The sequence below is a fragment of the Mustela nivalis genome (genome assembly GCF_964662115.1).
Source record: "Mustela nivalis genome assembly, chromosome: 7".
Taxonomy (NCBI): Eukaryota; Metazoa; Chordata; class Mammalia; order Carnivora; family Mustelidae; genus Mustela; species Mustela nivalis.
The window spans coordinates 67376889-67397079 of NC_139026.1; the positions used below are offsets into that span (position 1 = coordinate 67376889).

The following is a 20191-nucleotide window of genomic DNA, read 5'->3' on the forward strand; positions in this document are numbered from 1 at the left end:
AAAAAAAGTAAAAACTACATGGGCCCCTTGCTAATGACTTTCCTTTTTATTCCACAGTGGTAAAGACTAGCAAAAAGAAACCTAAATATAGGTGGGTGGAGAGGGCAATGAGTTTATTTCCTAATAAAGAGCAAATAAAGAGAATGAACGGCAAAAATATAGAGTAAAACAGAGAACACAAGAATTAGAGAAAGAAACAAGCTGAGACAAAAAGATCAAGGCAAAGTTCTTTGGCAGTTGCTTGTTTTTTTACTTCCTTGAAATGACTCTTTTCTTGGGAAAATGCCTCCTTGTCCTATTCATTGAGTAACATGAGGTGTAAGAGTAGTTCTGATGATGCGAGCTGAACCCGACTGCTGCTGTCCGCTGGGTATATGGCTGATCAGGTAGGCCATGAAAAAACACCTTGCTTTAGAGGACACTGTTTCCCTGCTCTCATCAGAATGAAATCAGTGAAGCAACAGGAAAGAAGACTCTGGAGTCCCTGGCATTTGGCCAACAAAGCTAAAAGACAGCCTAGGGCCATATTTTATTTCATGGTACTGATGCCTCTGTTCTCGTATCTCACCTCTCAGGAGAACAGAGACAATCCCTCATGTGAAAGAATCCAGGAGTGTGAAGAAAATGATATGAAGAAAATTAACCTCATCGGGAAGCTAACAGTTGTCAGGGACCACCCCTTTCAGAGTTCATGCGAGCCCAGAAAGGATGCACTATGGACTGTATCCTTTCTCTCATTTCCCACCTGAATATAAAGAAATGATCTGAGGGCTTGAACATTTTTCCAGATTCACAGGGAGGTGGGAGAGGGAGATCTCAGTGGACCCAGTGCTGCCGGTCACCACTCTACCCACACAGTCACAATGACAACTGCCATCACCGAGAGCAGGCACATGAAGGTAGAAAGGCAGAACGGCTGTCCCTCAACATCAGTAGTGTGTAGGGTTCTTCCAACCTGGCATATCTCAAGAAAACTCATGGAGTGATCAAAATGGTGGTACACACCCACATAAATACTTTAATTTCATCTAGATACCTTTTCTTCATTTGCTGCCATCAAAGATTCCATAGCCTTTTTCATTTTTTGCACTTCAATATCTGAAAATATCACAAGAACACGTCAGAAGTCAGTTTTATTAAGGTGTGTGACAATAACAAGGGGCTGACTCTTCAGACTGAAGTGTTTTAATGAAATGTTTACCGTCCATATCCTCTTTTGGGGAAAATCTGAAAAATGAACACCTTCCATGTCGCCTGAATAGTTATCACTCCAGGAAGCAAACAATATGGGTCAGAGCTAACTACCCTCTCTCGAAGCAATAACAAAATCCTCACGAGAACACGGAAGGTGAAATTTCAGTGCTACAACCATGAAAACACAGCTTTTCAATTAAAAAAAAAAAAAAAGAAACAAGAAACCTAGAAAGCAGTGGGCGAAAGCGATGGACGGTGTACACAATGACATAAGCAGAGGACAGGATACTCAGTTTTAACCAAGATGGAGGCATGAATGGCAAGAGCCTGATGGAATGTGGCATCAATAGCAGTCATGCTATGAAGGTGGTTGTAGGTTCCATACAGAAGGATAAGTACTTTGCTTCATCTATAAACATCATTTATGACACTATTTTAAAAGGTAAATGTGATTTTCCTTAAAATTTGACAGTCAAATACAAAAGCACATTACTTTAATAATAAAAGAACCAATATTTTAAGATGAAATGTCAACCTAAAACGAAATCACAAATTTAAAAAATTCAAACAGAAAAAAAAATTGAGCTAAGGTTACCTGCTTCTGAGAAAAACAAACAAACAAACTACTACTTAAGGTAAGTTTTAAAATGCATCATTCATCACTGATACAACACTTTCAATATGAAGGTATATTCTGTAGAAAATGCCTTTTTTTTTTTTTGATGCCCAATTCCCTGGGTTTAAGAATTCAACATCTGGAGGAAAGAGTCTATTAATTAATGATTTATCTCGATGATGCATTAGATAATCTGGGTTCTGTTAATCGGCCTGGGTACAATCTCTTGTCTAACACCAACAGGGTATGTTTAGTTCCTAATGTAGATCTCAGGAAGAAGTGGGCTACAAAACCTTGAAAAGTAATTTTCTCCTCAGATACTCTGTCTCCCGAACTACAAAAAAAATTCTTCCTCCCCTCTGTTACTCTGGGTGTTCTGCTATACCCTGTGGAGCAAAAGGGCTGAATCGGGGGGGGAAAAATCAGCAAAATGACCTTTTACTCCTTGTTTTTACTGTTTGTTTATATACGCTCTATTTTGTGCACTCTGAAGAAATGGAGAGCTTATCGATGAAGCAACTTCACATCTTTGGTGAGATAAATGTTTTTAAAACACATGCAAAGAACAGTCCAAGTAGTACTTTTGGTGAATTTAAAGGCTGATGGAAAGACACCAAAAACCTTACTTTTGTCTTTGAGCTTCTTTTTAAGATTTTCATCTGTGTAGGAAAACCCATCGAATTGGAAGTTAGTATATACATTACAACAATAAATATTTTTAAAGTACTATTATTTAGTCTTTTGCCTAAGATAAAGAAGCTAACCCTATAAAAACTGAATATTAAACACTATTTTGTGGCTTTAGGAATGGTACTGCAATGCATGATGCTCTGTGTAAGGTTAGAAAGAGAATATAATTCATCCAAAGACCTAGATTTGAGTTTCTACCTCTGTCACTTCTTCTCTGTGAACCCTGATTTCCTGGCATATTAAAGTTAGGTCTGTGGAATACAAGCAGTCCTTATACTCTACGGGGTGAAAACACCATTAGTGATGTTTGGTTGTAACATTTCCATTACGGGTCAGCACATGGCTTTCCTGAATGTGCCCAGCACTTCGCTTAGGACACATGAACCTCACCACTCAAATTCAATGACTCTGACGTGGTCTACCTCCCGTTCAATGAGATGAGTCCACTGATCACGCAGTGAGATCTTATGCCAACATCAGATTGCTATGAAGTTTCTAAACATTGCTCCTGACTCTTGTGTTTATCGGGCTGTGTGTTGGCGATAAGCAGTTCATAGACCAGCGTCCGTCTTTGGGAACCACTACTCCAACACGTCCTCTAGCCCACAACATGATTCCATTTTATTCTTAAAACCCTAAAGGCATGACCTATCTGTGAACGTCCTTTAAAGACTACACAAATCTAGGGATGCCTTGCTGGTTCGTTCAGTCAGTATATAGTATGTGATTTTTGATCTCGGGGAGGTGAGTTCCAACCCCATGTTGAGTGTAGAGCTTCCTTAAAAAACAAAAAAACACAACGCCAGAATTCTATTATATGCCAAAATACACAAGGGGGGAAAAATCCTTCAATGGTTGATGAGTTAGCTTTCTGATCCATAGGGAATTACAACTACAGGGATATAAAGCCAGGGTATTCTAGAACCAAGAAAGACATTATAGGTAACCTAACTGAAGCCCTTCATTATTCAGACAGTGAGGTTACCGATGCTCACATAAAAATGTACTAAAGCTACACTCAATGGAATTTTTAGTTTCAAGAGTCAGAAGTTGCTTTGTAGTTTGCATGCCACAGTGATTTATAATAGCAAAGAAAGGTTAAATCAAACCTAGTGTTGTCAGGTGTTCTGTGCATTTATATTTCCAAATATAACATAAAAAACACATTTCATTCAAGTTATTTTCTATCACATATAACGTGTATTAAAAATGACAGTCCATACAATATTCAAGACAAACTTCCTCAGTTATGAGAAAAATTTTTGATAAATTCACACACGTTTTCAAAAAAGAGGATTATTTTTGCTTTCTAGCAGGTTGAGGGCTCAGTCCACCATAAGAAATTTTCCTTGATCTTCCAAAGATGCAAAGTCCTTTCCTCTCTTCTCTCAAAAGTGTAAGGAACGGTTTCTAAATCTCTTAGTTCATGCTGTTTCAAGTTCAGTTCAGAGGGAGATTAAACCTGGGACATGATAATGTTCCCTTTTAATGCTTTCTATCACTTCCTTGTACTGCCATCAGAACAAGAACTGTCTCAACAGAATTCACAACTTAGTAATGCATAATAAACACCGCATGAAGTACAGAGTTGCTCTCCTCCAGCTGCTGAAGAGGAAGCTACTAGATCCCCAGGCACAGGGAAGAGTTTCGGAGGAGGCCCTGCTGTCCTGGCCTCAGCTGGTTTCCGCTACCCTTCTCCTTTCTCTGAAAGGACTCACCACTGACACGGGGTTCTTTTGCAGGTGTGGGGAGGAAGGGAGGGCTGCACAGGGAGGTTTCTAAGAAAGTAAGAGAACAAATGTCAAATGTATGTGCCCACCTCGATCGAGAATTTCCACCCCTTCTCCTTTCATCTTGCACACCAGTTTTTCCTGTAGCCTTTTTACTTCAGATTCCTTCTCTTCCAGCTGTTCTTTTAAAGATGCCAGTTCGTCCTACAAATGATAAGCTCGTTTTACAACAGGGAATTATGACTAAAGGAGAATATTCAGGGAGCATGTTAACTCTTAAGTCAATAATGAGTTTTTGGGAATGAAACAAAAACGATAGGAATCTAGATGCAGACTTCAGAAACCAGACAGTGGCAAGAGGAAGCAGGAAGCAAGACAATTAATGAAGGTCAATGTCTAATAATTCTGGAATAAGTGTTTCAAGTTTCTGTGTGACCAAATTAAAACAAAATGCTTTAAAGTGTAATTAGGACCTGAGTAGCCTAAGTTTTAAAGCTTATGTTAAACAAACAAAAAAAACCCTCCCCCAGTTAATCCAGGATGATAATCAAATTAGACCCCGAGTGTCATAAAAGCAAAATAAAATGCAAATTGGAAAATATATATCAAGACTTGACTGAGATTTATTTAGTATTTCAAGATGGCATTCATGTTCCCTGAGCATGAACAAGGCAGAGCTTAATTGATGGGTAAGGTAGCAAGTGGTGAACAATGTTAGCCAAATCATGGGACTAACTAATTCATCTTCATCACCAAAATAAAAGGACAGAGTCTCCCACAACAATGGAAAAAAGATTTAACAGATTTTAAATCCCCCCCCCTTCTTGTCTACTATGTAGCTATTAAAGATTCCAAGTCCAATATTCTATTTACTAATGTTAAATTTTCAGTTTAATTTTGGTGAAGAATTAGCTTTAGCAAACTGAAATTTTGCTGGCTGTATTTTAGCACAGAAAATAAAGCTCTGCAGTGCTAATAAGTGTATTTTTATAACTGATAAACATTTTATTTTCAGTCTCTTAAGGTAGGTATTGTGTTTAGTACTATGAGAAGATCTCCAAAGACGCAAGAAAGCTGGCCCTATACTTTTTACTTATGATAGGCATGGATCCCAAGTACAAGGAATTTTCAGTAGCACTGGCAAAAAGCTTCTTTACAGCAGTAATTTCAACTCACTGTCATGATACAGTTAACCTGTAAGAAAGTCCCAAAGGAAGAAGCAGTCTGAGGCAAAATGGATATCTTTTTCCAGGTGCATTTTTACAACTATTTTACCAAGCTTGGATCTCAGGTACTCTAAGAGAATGAGATCAAATTTCTAAATGAATATTTTTATTTTGCCCATTTATTATTTTTCATTAATTATTTCATATGTTTCTGAAAACAACATCAGGGATCGCACTGGCCCTTCCATCAGCTTTTTTAAATGTATTTTTAAAAAAACAGATGACACACACACGATGAATGCACATGCTACTGAAAAACACTATCACGGCAAAACAGCGCAAGCCAGAAAGCAAACAGGCCCAGGACCCCATTACCCAAAGTCTACTACACCTTCAGTGACTCCCATTTTTGTTCCATCCGCTGCTTTTCATACTGCATCTGACCCACCTTGATTTTCATGCTAGAAAGTTTGGCCATTAAAGACTGGTAGAGAGACAGAGGTGTGAAAGAAACCACAGATAGAAAAAGACAAGCCTAAATATCCAAGAAAATAGTATCGGTTTATAAAGGAGGTTAGGTTAACTAACAGAAATAACAGGTTATGTTTCACTAGATTAGTTAAAGCCCCAATTTTTAAAAATTCAGAATAGTGGTGTTCAAATTCAAGAAAGTCTCCAGCTTGGGGGGAAATTTCATTCACTTGTAAGATAACTTCTTTATCATCTATTGAGTTGAGAACTTGTATTATGGATCATAGGTAAGTGAGTCAGGCTGTTTACAAATTTTTGCCATTGAGAAAGCTTACCTTGGTTGATTTCAGCTTTTTTTCATACTGAAGTCTTTCATTGTCCATTTCACTGACTCTTAACCTCAAATCATTGATCTCTTGCATTAGCCCCTGTCAAAGGAGGAACAATGAAACATATCAGGAAAGCAACAACACACCTATGTAGGCCAAAATAGCAGCTTGGAAACCTAGTCAACAAGCCCCTGGGTTCAGGTTGTAGGAATTGGATCAGACAAATGGAAATAAATGTATCTCCCTGAGGCCCAAAGCATCTTTCTAGTTAAAACACTATTTTAAATTCTCCATGCATCTGGCCCACAATCATGAGATTATGGAAATAAAAGGTAATTCTTTAAAAATTAAATTCAAATAATTAACATATAATGTATCATTAGTTTCAGAGGTAGAGGTCAGTGATTCATTAGTCTTATATAACACCCAGTCTCTTCACATCACTGCTCTCCTTAATGCCCATCCCCCTTACCCCATCCCCCCACCCCCCACCCCTCCAGCAACCCTCAGTTTGTCTCCTATGCTTAAGAGTTAAAAGGTGACTTTCAATTTTGATTAACAAAGGTAGCCAATCGCATACATCAATCATCAGCTATTTCTGGACTAAAAATCACCATATAGATTCCAACTTTAAAAATTAACTAGAAAAATTTTCTTTAGTAAAGCCATTACTTTTAGGGCCTTTTCAGTGATCTGTGGATTATTTATAAAAATATTTTTACAATTTCTTCCTTTGTCTAACAAAAATATAGATTGTTCATCAACCCAGTCTGGGAGAATGGAATGGAATTTAAATCCTTTTATTGTTTTTTTTGAAATGTAAACCTTTTAAACCAAGGATTCTCAGCTTGAGGGTGGATGAGGGCCCTGTAATTTACAAATACATTGTCATAACATGAATGTTACATTTGGAACAGAAAAAAGAAAATAATCCTAAGGTTTTCATAATACAAATACAGCCAGAAGCTTTTCTCTTTCACATTAAAAAAACAAAACAAAACAAAACAAAAACTAATTTGCTTGTAAAACTTGTCTAAGTGTTCTAAGAAACAGTAACATATTTTTGTCTAGAGCCCAGACAGTAGGAAAAGGGAATCAGAATGCCACACAATACCAACTTCAAATACTGTGGAAAGGATTTCTTTTTTGATTACAAACCATCAAGACTCCACCAATGCTTAACATGTTTTTATTCCTCATTTTACAAGTCCTCTACTCCTGAGCCACAAATAAACAGATGACAGAACTATACAAAAATGCCATAAAAAAGAAGCAATACCATAAGAAATAAAACTTTCTTACTAAACTTCTATGAGTAATGATTCACACATGGGGGGAGGGATGCCTTTCCTAAATTACTTAACAGTACTATATAATAATTACTCATTAGTTATTATTATAATTATTTTTTCTTTTTTTTGTTGTTCCTAAAGAGGGGGGAAGAAGGAGAGACGTTTCAAGCAGACTCCCGCTAAGCATGGAGTCCTAGGCAAGGCTCAATGAGATTCTGACCTGAGCCAAAATTCAAGTCAGAGGTTTAACTGACAGGGCCACCTAGGTGCCCCTAGTACAGTTGTTATTAGTACAGTACCTCAGTAAGGGAACAGCTGTTTCCTCCTTTCACGAATGAGGTCAGGAAGTGTTTGACATCATTTAATAACATTTTGGCTGTGATTCCTTATCTACAGGTTCGGAATTCAAGTCTAAGGAAAAAGTCAGTTTCTCCCATTTATTTATCCCCCATTTATTAATCATTCTTGCATACTAGAATTCTTAGTGACCTTCCTTCATCTCCTGGTCTTTTTAATATATATCTTGCCACTTTTTCATGGCTAGCAGCTTTGAATTCCTATTTGGTATTGTCTTATTTTAACTCTTCTTTTAGAAACAGTGACAACTTGCAAAAAGAAGTAACTAAAAAAACCACAATTATAAATTGAGATAATTTTTCTGTTAAAAAACAAACAAACAAACAAACAAACCCTACCCAAATTTCCCTTCTGGCAACACTAAGTATGAATGTAAATCTCCAACCTGAAAGAAGTCCTGTTTTTCCACAGTCAGTCAAGCTGGAAAATCTGGAAATAGCTCAATATAAGACTTTAAAATAATGGAATTCAAATTATTTCCAATTCAGTTCTTTATAAAAAGAAAACCCCTGTTACTAGTCCCTTTTCCCTCTCCGAGAAACTTCAGGCTCCGCAGAAACGTCATTTCTGGCATCTGTACTCTTACCAGAAGGGGGCACTGTTGAATAGTGTTAAGCATCTCCTATCAGCCATTCCAGGCAAGTCTTCAAAATTCCAGGATTTCAAGACTTTTACCCTTAATCTTTCAGAAGTGCCTGTATTTCTTCCCCACTCCAATATTTTCTTAGAAATTAATCTCCAAATAATCTAAAATTCTAAGACAAAGTTAAGGAATTTTGGATTCATGAAACAGCCAGGGAAATTTTTGTTTGTTTTTAAAGGAGGCTCCAGACCCAATATGGGGCTTGCACACTCTACTGACTGAGCCAGCCAGGCGCCCCCACCAAACATTTTATTAAGGGAACAAAAATAGGAAAGAGCATATTCAATTCGGTTTTAATTTTGAGGACTATTTTATTTGTTGTTATATGTAATGAGGTTGATCAGATTATAGTTTATAATCTCTAGATATGCATGTGGTATTTTACCAATAGTGTTAAATATCTTAGAAAAAAATCAAGGATTGAGTTTACTGAAAGTCTGATGACAGGATCACTTTGTTTATGATTGAAAATGCATGAGTAATGAGTAAAGGAAGGAAGCACCAGGAAAAAAAAAAAAAAAGTTTTATTAAAAAAATGCAGACACGGCACCTGGGTGGCTCAATCGCTTACATCTCTGACTTGATCTTCGGCTCAGGGTTATGGGATCGAGCCCCACGACAGGCTCCTCACTCAGCACAAAGTCTCTTGAGATTCTCCCTCACCTTCTCCCCCTGCTCACACGCTCTTTTTCTCTCAACTCAATAAAATCTTTTTTAAAAAAACGCAGACAAACTCAAGAGATGTGACTACTGCTCTGGAGTCTTACCAAAAAATCCTAACACATCCACTTCTATTTAGTCCCAATGCTTGGTTAACATCCCCGATCCAAATTAACCAGTCATGCAGGATGACTCCCCCTCAGCTTTATGGACACAAGGGAAAGGGCCAACTCTTGACCAGAACACTGCGACGTCTTTCCCTGCACCAGAGTAACCTCCATGGCACGCAGTCCATCTGTTGACTGAACTCTGTCATGTTATGCAGCAAGTGTGGAGTCAGGGAATGACAGAGAGGAAATAGAGGAAAATATCCAAATGGATTTTTTCAAGAAAGCACAAAAGGGACAATTTTAGAGAAACTGGATGACTTTCTCAGCTCTGTTCTAAGAGCCCCAGCCTCAATCAAGTGAGGAACATGCTCATATAGGTGACTGACAAAGAACTTTTGAAGATTGAACGTGAACTAAGTTGGGGATTTCCTTTTGCTGTTGAGGAAGTAACACATACGCCAAGACCTTCCATTACAGTTCCATTTTGGCAGAAAATTGAATTTGGAAAATAGCAATGGAGTAAATCTCACTAAAGCCAGTCTATGCGGGACTTGCCCACAGCTAGTAACATACCTAAGGGACCCCGTTATCATGATGGTACAGAGTTGGCTTCAAAGAAACGTGTGCAAAGAAAACAGAGGGGGAAGAATACTTAAATGAGTTCTCCTCTCCGCTTCTTGGGACGCAGTTTCTAATGCAGTATGACAACTTTCCATACTCCAACCGAGGAAACAAAAGAGAGAGAAAGGAAGAGATTCCCTGGGAGATAAGGGAGTCCTGCAGATCTTCAAATTTTTTCCAAATAAACAGATTTCAAACGGATATGCTCTCTTTTCCCAACAACAAATAATAAGCAAATAAAAGACCCAGATTAACAATAAAACAGCCCAAAGAACAAAACATGTTTAACCACAAAAATGGGTACTTCAAGTTGTAGAATCTATCCCAAATTTCACAAAAGTATACTGAGCTTTATTTAATTGGTATGATTCATGTGTGGAAGAGACCAAAAGTAGAAGGCCAAACTGAATAAACTCTAAAAATCTGATTTTTATGATTATATAATAAAAGCATGTTCTCTGTACATATTTTCAAACCTACTTATTATATAGAAAATAATCAGTAAAATTTTAAAATGGCTATTAGTAAAGTGATACACTTAAACCCATTATTTCCATAATGAAGAAAACCACTACAGATGGACAGGAGGACGGACAGGAGGACAGACAGGCAGACGAACAGAGAGAAGCTCCAAATGACACAAAGTGAAAAGTTCTTTCTAAAGACTAATGAAAGCATTAAAATTTCATATCAAAAGTCTCACAATTTAAAAAAAGGTATGAACAACAAAAAGTCTCACAATAAATATTGCCATGAGCATTTAGTGATTAAAAAGTCAATGTAAAAGAAGCCAATGTAATTAAAGATTATTCCTAAAAAGGAGCACGGATGAACGAGAGCACGTAGCCATTAACTACCTCCCCCTCACGCCTACAAGGAATTTCAACTTGCTCTGGAAATATGTGTATGACATATACAGACGCACACGCATATGTATGTTAAGGGGGAGGGTATCACTTACCTCCGTGTCTCTGAACCTGTCTTCATAATCCAATCTATCCTTCTCCACAGCGGTCAGTTTAAGCTTCAAGTTAGATATTTCAGCCATCAGATCCAACTTCTGAGTTTCTAGGGATGTCCTACTCAGAAGCTCCTATTGGAATTTAAGAGATACACTCAAAACTTGTTTTATTACAAATCACCACATATGATTGTGTCTTACCCTGCAAAGCAGTAACTATCAAGTCGGGAATGTGGTAAAGATTAATCACTAAACAGATAAAATTTGAAAATATTATCTGCTTCTGTGAACCTTCATGGAGCAGAACTAAGTGTGCGCTTACTTCCTGGGGAGACGTACATGCTCTAGATATGCAGAAATCTTAACTGCTTCAAAGCCTGATGAGAACACTGATGCTGACAGGGTCGCTCTGTGTTAGGCACTGTTCTGATGTGGTTCGATCCTCAAAACAACTTTCTAAAGCAGAAACTCCTACTAAAGATAACTCAGGAATTATCTGTGTTCAACAAATGAGGAAGGTGAGGAACAGAGAGGCTGAAAACCTGCCAAAGGTCATACAGCAAGGATGTGGCAGAGCAAGGACTCAAACTGAAACAGTCTCCCTCCAGTACGTACCCTACCCGCTATATTATAGGCCCTCTCGTCTACGAGCACTGTGTGTGTGTGTGTGTGTGTGTGTGTGGTGTATTACAAGTTTGGGTTTGTTTTCTTTTCCCCATAAAAGTCACATATGGTACGTATCTTTTTTCTTAATCATAAAATATATGCTCATATCTGGGGGTTAGGAAACCATATGCAAATTTAAAGAAGAACATTAAAACTACCTATAATCCTATCAGTATTTTATTCCAGATTCAAATTACATGAACGCTTTCTATGTTATGCATGTGTTTTGAGACCCTGTTACCCTCGGTTTTTGCTTAAACTATGCCAGTCTCGGTGAATCATGAACTTCAATGCTGCGTCCGAGGGGACACAACAAACAAGTGCAGAACTTCAAACAGGCGAGCAAGAATACCCCACCTCAGTGACGGCTTCTGAACATACCTGCTGCAGCATTTCCTCTGTGGCATTCAGCTTCTCCCGGTGCTCTTCAAGACAAAATTCCAAATCTCGAATCTTCTCCCCCTGAGCATCCACCTGGTCTGTTAACACACTTACCTGTATATAGAGCAAAATACTGCAATAGATTAGGAAGGATTTGGGTCCCACTACAAACTTTATTTCTCTAAATAGAACAAAAACTGGAATGATGTCACTACCCATTTGTTGTAAGGGGAAAAAAAAAGCTGTCAATAAGACAGCAGTCCTTTACAATCCTATCTAAGTGATGCTTCTTGACCTGCAGACTCCCAATTTTTAAGGAGGTTAGGGCTGATTGGGGATATGCAATACCTTGTAGTTATAGGTTAACTTCATTTCAACCATTTTATGCGAGAGGGTATGTGCATAGATCATCATTTTGGGGGGGTTGGAATGGGAGTGGGAGGTAGTATTAGAGATTAAGAGAGTTATGTTTGAAAGAGAAGCTGTCAAGGACTACACGTGAGTCTTTCCCCACGATCACCAATCCCATAAATACACTGCAATTTACTTAACTCAAAATACCAAAATAAAAATGTTTGTCGTGCATTTAAAACATTAAGAAGAAGAAAACTCAAATTTAGCCACTAAACCAGAGTCCGCTACTCACTTCTGTTCTGTTCAGCTCACAGGATCATTTTTAAAATTGAAAATTAAATAGATTCAGATTCAAAAACATTCAGGTTTATGAAAATCTGTGGTATAAAATTGCAATTTATGCTGTAAATTAAAAACACCAGATCAACTAAGATGACAGATCAGATCAGAAAGTCAGCTTAGATGACACTGTGGCTGTCATCAGAGGAGCCGAGGCTGCTCACTCTAGACCGGGGAGGCACACCTTGGTGCTACCACAGTCCTCACCACTCCCTATTGTGTGTACGTACTTATTTCTATCAGCACTTATTTCTATCAGCAATGCGGCTCCCAAGCATCTGAATATGCCATCCCAATTTAAAATGGTCTTTGTAAATATGTTGTGGAGGAAGAATAGCATTGTTAAAAATCACTTGCCTGAAGAACGAGAGATTCGTTATCATTCTCTAAACGTACTAGCCTTTCTTGATACACCTCTCCATTTCCGGGCAGGTGTCCATTTGTCTGAAAAGATGAAGGAGTATGTGTAAGGCTTGACTCTCTTTAAAACTGAAACGACTGTGAGCAAATAAAATGGCATACATTCTTAATCCAAGGAACCTGAATAGAATTCAGCCAGCTGCTGCCACCACTGCTAGAAAACACGAGTCTAAAACTTGGTCCATTTGCCTCAAAATAGGTAAAATGGGCATGGTAGGCATGTTATCACCAAACCAGACAAGTTCCCATCAAGCAGAAAAATCATGACCTAAAAGGAACAGTGGTTACTAACATGCTCGCAGGGACGCATAGCTGGGTCATACGAAGTTTCGCGAGTGTGTGGGCAGGCAGAAATTACTTATGCCGCCTGAATGATCTGTGCTATTTCTGGGTGGGGGCACTGGGAATGTCCTGGGCTGCCCTTATGTGCCTCCCCTCTCCTCCCAAGTTGCAAACCCAGAACTGCAAATGCCTGTCTTTACAGAGGAGGCCTTGGGGGCAGCTCATATCAGCTTCCTCCCTGTTACTCAGGACCAAATCTCAGGGCAAGCCTTCCCTTTGTCTTTGAAGCCTTTCTTCCTTCCCCTGAAAGCTTAGGAAGCAGTCCACAACTACTTCCCCCAACCATCCCCATCCACACCTTACCAGGAACTTTATTAGCTCCCATTCTGACTTCACTCTTTGTGACTTTGCTCAACTCTATTAGGTTACGCCAAGCTCCTGCAGAGCCTGGAAACAGGTATCATCCTGCAACCACAGCACTGGCCTGGGGCTCTGTTTAGATTCGTGCTCACTTTCTTCACCTCCCTCCAGCCCCGCACGTTTTTATCAGATTCGGACATGTCTGTGCATGGTGTAAATGCTGAAGGAAACACCGATTGGGAAAGCGAGTCACATTTTTCTTTTTCTCAGCTGTCTCATATATAAAAGCCATTAAGGAGATACACAAAAAGGCTCACGGAGAGCACACAATATAAAAACATCATTTTGAAATACAGCAGTATATCTGATATGTCCCTTGTTATCTCATGTAAGTAGCTCATAATCATATGACGGGTAATCCCAATAGAAATTCCTGATTCCTCATTCAACTACAACAGAAATAAAAGCCACTGGAGCTCAAATTAGTTAGATAGGGCCATCCAGAGGTCAATGAAGAAAGCAAATAACTTCAGGGGCGCCTGGCAGGCTCAGTTGGTTAAGCATCTGCCTTCAGCTCAGGTCATGATCCCAGGGTCCTGGGATGGAGTCCTACATCAGGCTCCCTGCTCAGCAGGGAGTCCGCTTCTGCCTCTCCTCCCTGTACATGCTCTCTCATTTTTTCTCTCTCTGAAATAAATAAAATCTTAAAAAAAAAAAAAAAGAGCAAATAATTTCAGGTTTAAACCAGAGAAACACAAACTCAACCTTATCGTCCAAGAACACAGCAGATGTGACATCTATTATTTTCCAGAATTAACTGGTATTCTTATACTACCTTTCCAAATAATGCAGTTTCCCATATAAATTCTGGAAGTAATAAAAGGCATGTGTTGAGCGCACGCACACACACGTACATGCACATGCTAACAAAAAAGAAAATTGCAGCATGTTGCTTCTAAAAACTTAGATGCACTGGATACATTGCCCATGAGGCCACAAAAGAATCAGAAGCTAATTGAGGAAGGCTGCAACATGTATTTAGAGTGGATAAAGTTTTTTAACATCAGCTTGACCACATACCTGCCCTATAACCATTGCATAATTCTGGTCATATTGTAAACCGAAGAATCCAAATACATTACAAGTTGTGGCCTGAAAGACTTCCAACCCCAGGGACTGCCATGAAAATGAAATTTACATAATTTCTTAAGGACAGTTTTTTGGAACAGAGCCAGGATGTATGATACATGTTCTCAATCTGAAGCAGTACTCAGACTGGCCTTCTACAGCTTTGAATTCCTCATTCTGATGATGAATGTTAGCAGGCATCTGCTTTTAAAACCCCACGTGCTTTTATAAACAGATACATTTCATGAGGTAGAAAAAAAAAAGGTTTCTGTTCACTGAGGATAAAAAGTAAAAGTTGTTATTTCTTCCGATGGAAAGATTAGAAATGCTGCTATAGCAAGTTCTAGAAGGGTTTCACGAAGCTACTGCATTTGAAATGGAAATCAGATGTTCCAAAATCAGTATCACAAAACGATCTTAGAATCAAAATACTAAAAACTGACTCACTATGAGCATACATACTCACACTTCTCGAGACTAGTGATATTTACAAGAGTTCATAATGCTCAAGGAGTTCTTTTTTTAAAAGACCACAGGTCACCACAGCAAAACAAAGCCAAAGTTAAGAATCACCAATGGAGTAGTTAAATACTTTTCAAGGAGTGCACTGACCTAGTCAAGCAGGTGAAAGTCTAGTCTCTTCACACATTTATTTCTATTTCTGCCAATTCTGTTACCTTGGACTTAAGAATCCTTGCAGGAGGTAAATTCCATTAGGCAAATACCTTACCACCTCTGTTTTTCCTCCAACTCCCAAGCTTTACCAACCTGACCACTCAAAACCTCCCACGTGGCATGCACTCTCAAATTCTATTCCTTTGGCGCGGGCCGTATTTCCCACCCTTTCCTCATCTTTCCTCGCTCTGTAAAGTCCAGCTCAACCTGGGCTTGGCCTGTGAAGTGTTCCTTGAGTTACCTGTTCACTCATAGGCCAGTTAGAGATTCCAGATCGTGGAATCCTCATCGTGGCAGGCAACACACTGAACAGATGAGGTTAGACGTGGCTACATGTATGTTCCCCTCTTCCAACAAACTGCCTTCTTTGTGAGTAGGTTTGCCTTTGCACCTGGCACACAGTGAGTTCAAACCAAATGACTATGGAATGAATAACGAATGATAGGTGTTCAATAACCATCAGATGAATACAGGATGAATGAACACTTGGTTGCAAGTTGGCCCTCTCACTTCTCACTCCGTGGTTGACCTGAAGCCTGTACTCCCTCTTGCTACCATGTTTACGAGGTGTTTTCAGAGCCTTTTTAATGGACTATACTTGAGACTATCTTGCATGAACTCCCTTACATACCATCTTCTCCAAAGCAGAGTATATATGGCCTTCGACATCTTCCCTTTCTTCCGCCATCTTGGGGGAATTGAGTCTTACTTCCTGCTCAAAGCTCATTATTCCACATAACCTTTGGATCCTTAATTTCCTGCTTCCCTGAGACTTACAATTACCACCTCTACCCATACTATTCTCAGTTTCTTCCTCCTAGTGAACTTTCTTCCACTGGCCATTCCAACATCTACTCCAAGGCTGTGTGTCCACCACTATACTCACTCATCATTCCTCTCGGCCTCTACAAATCCATTTTTCTTAGCCAGTTCTCACCTCCTCCTTCTTACCTTATGCCATACTCTCTTCTGCCCCTACACTGTTTCCCTTCTCTGTCTTGTCCTTCACCACTTAGCTTTTCACCATATTCTGCCATGGATGGCTTCCTCATGACCTTACAAGAGTTGGTCACTTATTCTCCTTAATGATCCCACAAGGCAAAACTACCTTACATTTCTTTTGATTCTCCCAAGATTCTTATAAAATCATGGGCAGAGAGTTAAAAATACATTGAGTATCAACTCTTGTTGAGTCTATTTGACATCCAAAGCACTGAACACCAGCTCAAATTACTTTACTCAAAATCCCAGAGATGCCTTCAAAATAACTCTTCCTACTTTCACTCATGATGCAACTCCATCCTGACCACATTCGATACAACTGAAAGTTTAAGTCAAAATCAGCATCAGCTTGGGGATTTCAATAGTATTGGAGCCAACTAACAGTGCGTGTGGAGGAGGGTATGGGACACTTGGGAGGGAAAAGCAAGGCAAGGGATCCAGCTCGAATGCAACAGTGATACTTTAACTAAGGAACTTGTGGTGTTTGCCGGATATTCCTGGCACGACGGGTAAAATGTCTAAATGGCTCTATTCCTTACAGAATTATAGAGTCCAAAAGTTAGCCAGCAACCACCCCTGGGAATATGAGTTGTCTGAATTCATGGAGCAGATGCTCCATATAATGCTAAAGGCACAATATACCTCACCCACAGTCATCTAGATAGAAGCTCTTCTATTTATATTATTTTCCTTTTAATGGTCAAGTAGACCCATGATCAAGTATAAAGATGTAATAAATGTTAGCATCTTGCTTCCCATGCCTCCCTTTCAAAAACTGTTTTATTATACAAAATTTCATTTGTATCTGAAAGTAGAGACCTTAAGTACCCATCACACAACAATATCAACGGTTACTACTTCAAGGTAGGCAGGAATGTTTTGCCTGCTATGTTCACTTAAAGTATCGTGCTATATTTTCCTTTAATTTTCTTAGTTCTGTTGGTTTGCACTGGTCTCCAGTTGACTACCCTCTCTCCCCAGCTTCGTTTTGCTTTGTTCTTTCCAGAGCTCTGCTGTCCTGTCTAAATCCCAAACCAACAAGCAAGCAGTGATTTGCCACAATTACACTTAGCTTCTGTTGTAACACAGAACTCAGTTTGAATAGAACATTCCCAAATCAGAGTGCTGAGTAGCTAAATGACAATATGGAAAAGAAAATCAGTTCCATTTTATAAGGACAACAAATGTTAAGAAACAGTTGGACTGCTGCTCTAACACAGATACACACACACAGACACACACACACACACACACACACACACACACAGATACACAGTCTCCACCAAAGTCAATACACTTATTTTTTTTTTAAGATTTTATTTATTTATTTGACACAGAGAGAGAGATCACAAGTAGGCAGAGAGGCAGGCAGAGAGAGAGTAGGAAGCAGTCTCCCGACTGTGCAGAGAGCCCAATGTGGGGCTCGATCCCAGGACCCTAAGATCATGATCTGAGCCAAAGGTAGAGGCTTAACCCACTGAGCCACTCAGGCGCCCCTCAATACACTTATTTTTTAAATTAGTTTTAAAAACTGCCATCCAGTTTTTTATTTCATGATGACATTTTTCAAAATTCTGTATCAAGGACAAAAAAGGAAGGTGCAGCCCTCTAAATCTCCTTTGGTTAAATTTATCTCCAGCCACTCAAAGAACCCTCTCACACCAGGGCCTCGTGCACCCTAACCAGCATTACCTCTCTACTGCTGCGTGCAGACATTTGTTTGCCTGCTCTCTACCAGATACTGGAGTAGGAGAAACGGAGAAAGACAGGAAGGCCACGAACACCACAGTCACATTTCACCAGGGCCTACCAGCACAAGAAGGAATCTCATACACTGTTGTCCAAAGAATAAATGAACGTGATGGCAAGAGCACTGGAAGTCAAACCACCAGGCAACAATACTCCACTCCCCTGTCCTCTCTCCAAGTGTGATGGAATCAGGGCGGTGAGGCTCTCACCTTGTGCTGTGCATAATGATCTCAGGGCAACAGCACTGCCACTGGGAGCTACTGGAGCATCCCCACTGGAGTGTCCCCACTGATTGGCTGATGACGCTATGTACTAGCAGGTCTGCCTCCATCAATCTTGAAACACACCATTTATTGTCTCCTCTGAAATTTCTGTTATGACTCTAAAAAATAAATACGAACCCGGGGCAATACAGACAATCTTTCCAGGAAGATGTCTATTTCTTCCAAAATCTCATCAGGTCTGCTCAAAAAGAAATCCAAAGGGAGAAATCCATCTCACATATACAGCGTCACACCCAAAAAGCCCACTCATGACCTTCTCCTAGAAAAAGATGCCTGTTTATTCAAAGTCGCCAGAAAGTGCTTCAAAGCCCGAAGCTCAGGATAAGCCTGAGTACCTCCTGTACTTTTCAAGTCAAGAGAGCAGATGTGGTCAAAATCAGAAATATGGCTTTTATTTCTGGGTTGTAATTTTTCTCAGTGTTTGTTTTCCAGAAATAGAACACATCTTCTTCACTCAATAGCCAACGGGAGCAAGAAACAAGTGTTCTGGGGGTGAGAAGCTTTCACGTGAGCTAGGATGTCTCAGTGAGACACTGCTGAACTCAGATGATCTGTGACCCTGTGACCCAATCTTAAGATGGGCCTTGTTTGCCAAAGCTGGAACAAACATTCCCTGGAGACACACATGAGAAGGGAAGCTGGGCAGAGAGCAGTGGGGGATTCTGGGGACGGCGGGCCTAGAATGGGTCATGTGGCGGAGAGTCAGGGACTGGAGAGAATGTGCCCCACGTCTCAAGTCATGAGTATTTTTATTTTTATGAAACTTGTTCTAAAAACTTTTTTAGAAGATACACTTGCAATTAATAGGACCTATTTTTTAAATGTAGGAATACGATGGAAATGTATTGTGACTTATCAGGTCAGAAGCCAGTGAGGCACACTTCAATTTATCTTATCGGCCACGATGCCGATTTGAAGTTCTATCATCGCAGTTCCACTCACTTTGTCAAAAACTGCACTTTTGTCATTTCTGCTGATTTTGCGAATGCCTCATACTAAAGCTGCTAAGTAACTGGTCACTTGTGGGATTTTATGCCCTGATCAAGGTCATGATCCTCAACGTCTTCTATTGGGAAAAGCATAGTATGAATGTTCTAGGCAACTCATAGAGTTAGACCTAAAGCAAACAGAAACTGCTTGCTTGGCTCAAATAATTTGACATATTTTTCTGTTTGCCCTCTTGAACTTAGAGCTTGATAAAGCATGTAATTCTCCACCATTAATATCTCTATTAACAGGATAATACTTCTATCTCAGTACTTGACCAAATATGGCATACTCAACAGATTTAGGTTTTTGTTTTGTTTTAACCACAGGAGAGGAACTTCGGAGTCTTAAACTTGTCAGTGTTTAGAAGGTTACAGCTATAGCTACTTTATTCAAACAAATTCATTCTTAGTGATTTAATATCCCCTCACAAGTAACAAACTATTAATGTGACTATTTTCTTTCTTCTGAACCAGCTTCTGATCCTATGAAAGAATGATACAGCAGAAATCAGTAGGGAAGGAAGACGCGACACCCGACAGGAAACCAGGGGGTCTCCTGGCCCAGACAAAGTAATTAGAACTGCAAAGGGCCAGTGGCATTAATGAGAAGATCGGTCAGTCTTAAGGACATGGACTCCCAAGGTGGCTATCATTAAACATAAATGAAATCTTAATTATGTAACTGAGAAGAAGTCTCTAAAATATTGTAAAAGCTTCTCCAT

At 39.4% G+C, this 20191-nt stretch overlaps 1 protein-coding gene across 1 annotated transcript in view; it reads right to left on the minus strand.

The window, feature by feature from the left end:
- LOC309870267 (liprin-beta-1-like) overlaps positions 1–12106 on the minus strand; it is a gene marked incomplete at both ends in the record, with an annotated part of 44466 nt that extends 32360 nt beyond the window's left edge. Inside the window, 6 exons of the mRNA XM_082742448.1 lie at positions 1037–1098; positions 4320–4434; positions 5788–5880; positions 6203–6295; positions 10841–10972; positions 11888–12106. Of these exons, the coding sequence (XP_082598574.1) occupies positions 1037–1098; positions 4320–4434; positions 5788–5880; positions 6203–6295; positions 10841–10972; positions 11888–12106 (714 nt within the window). The remainder of the gene's footprint in view (positions 1–1036; positions 1099–4319; positions 4435–5787; positions 5881–6202; positions 6296–10840; positions 10973–11887) is intronic.
- Positions 12107–20191: the final 8085 nt, after the last annotated feature.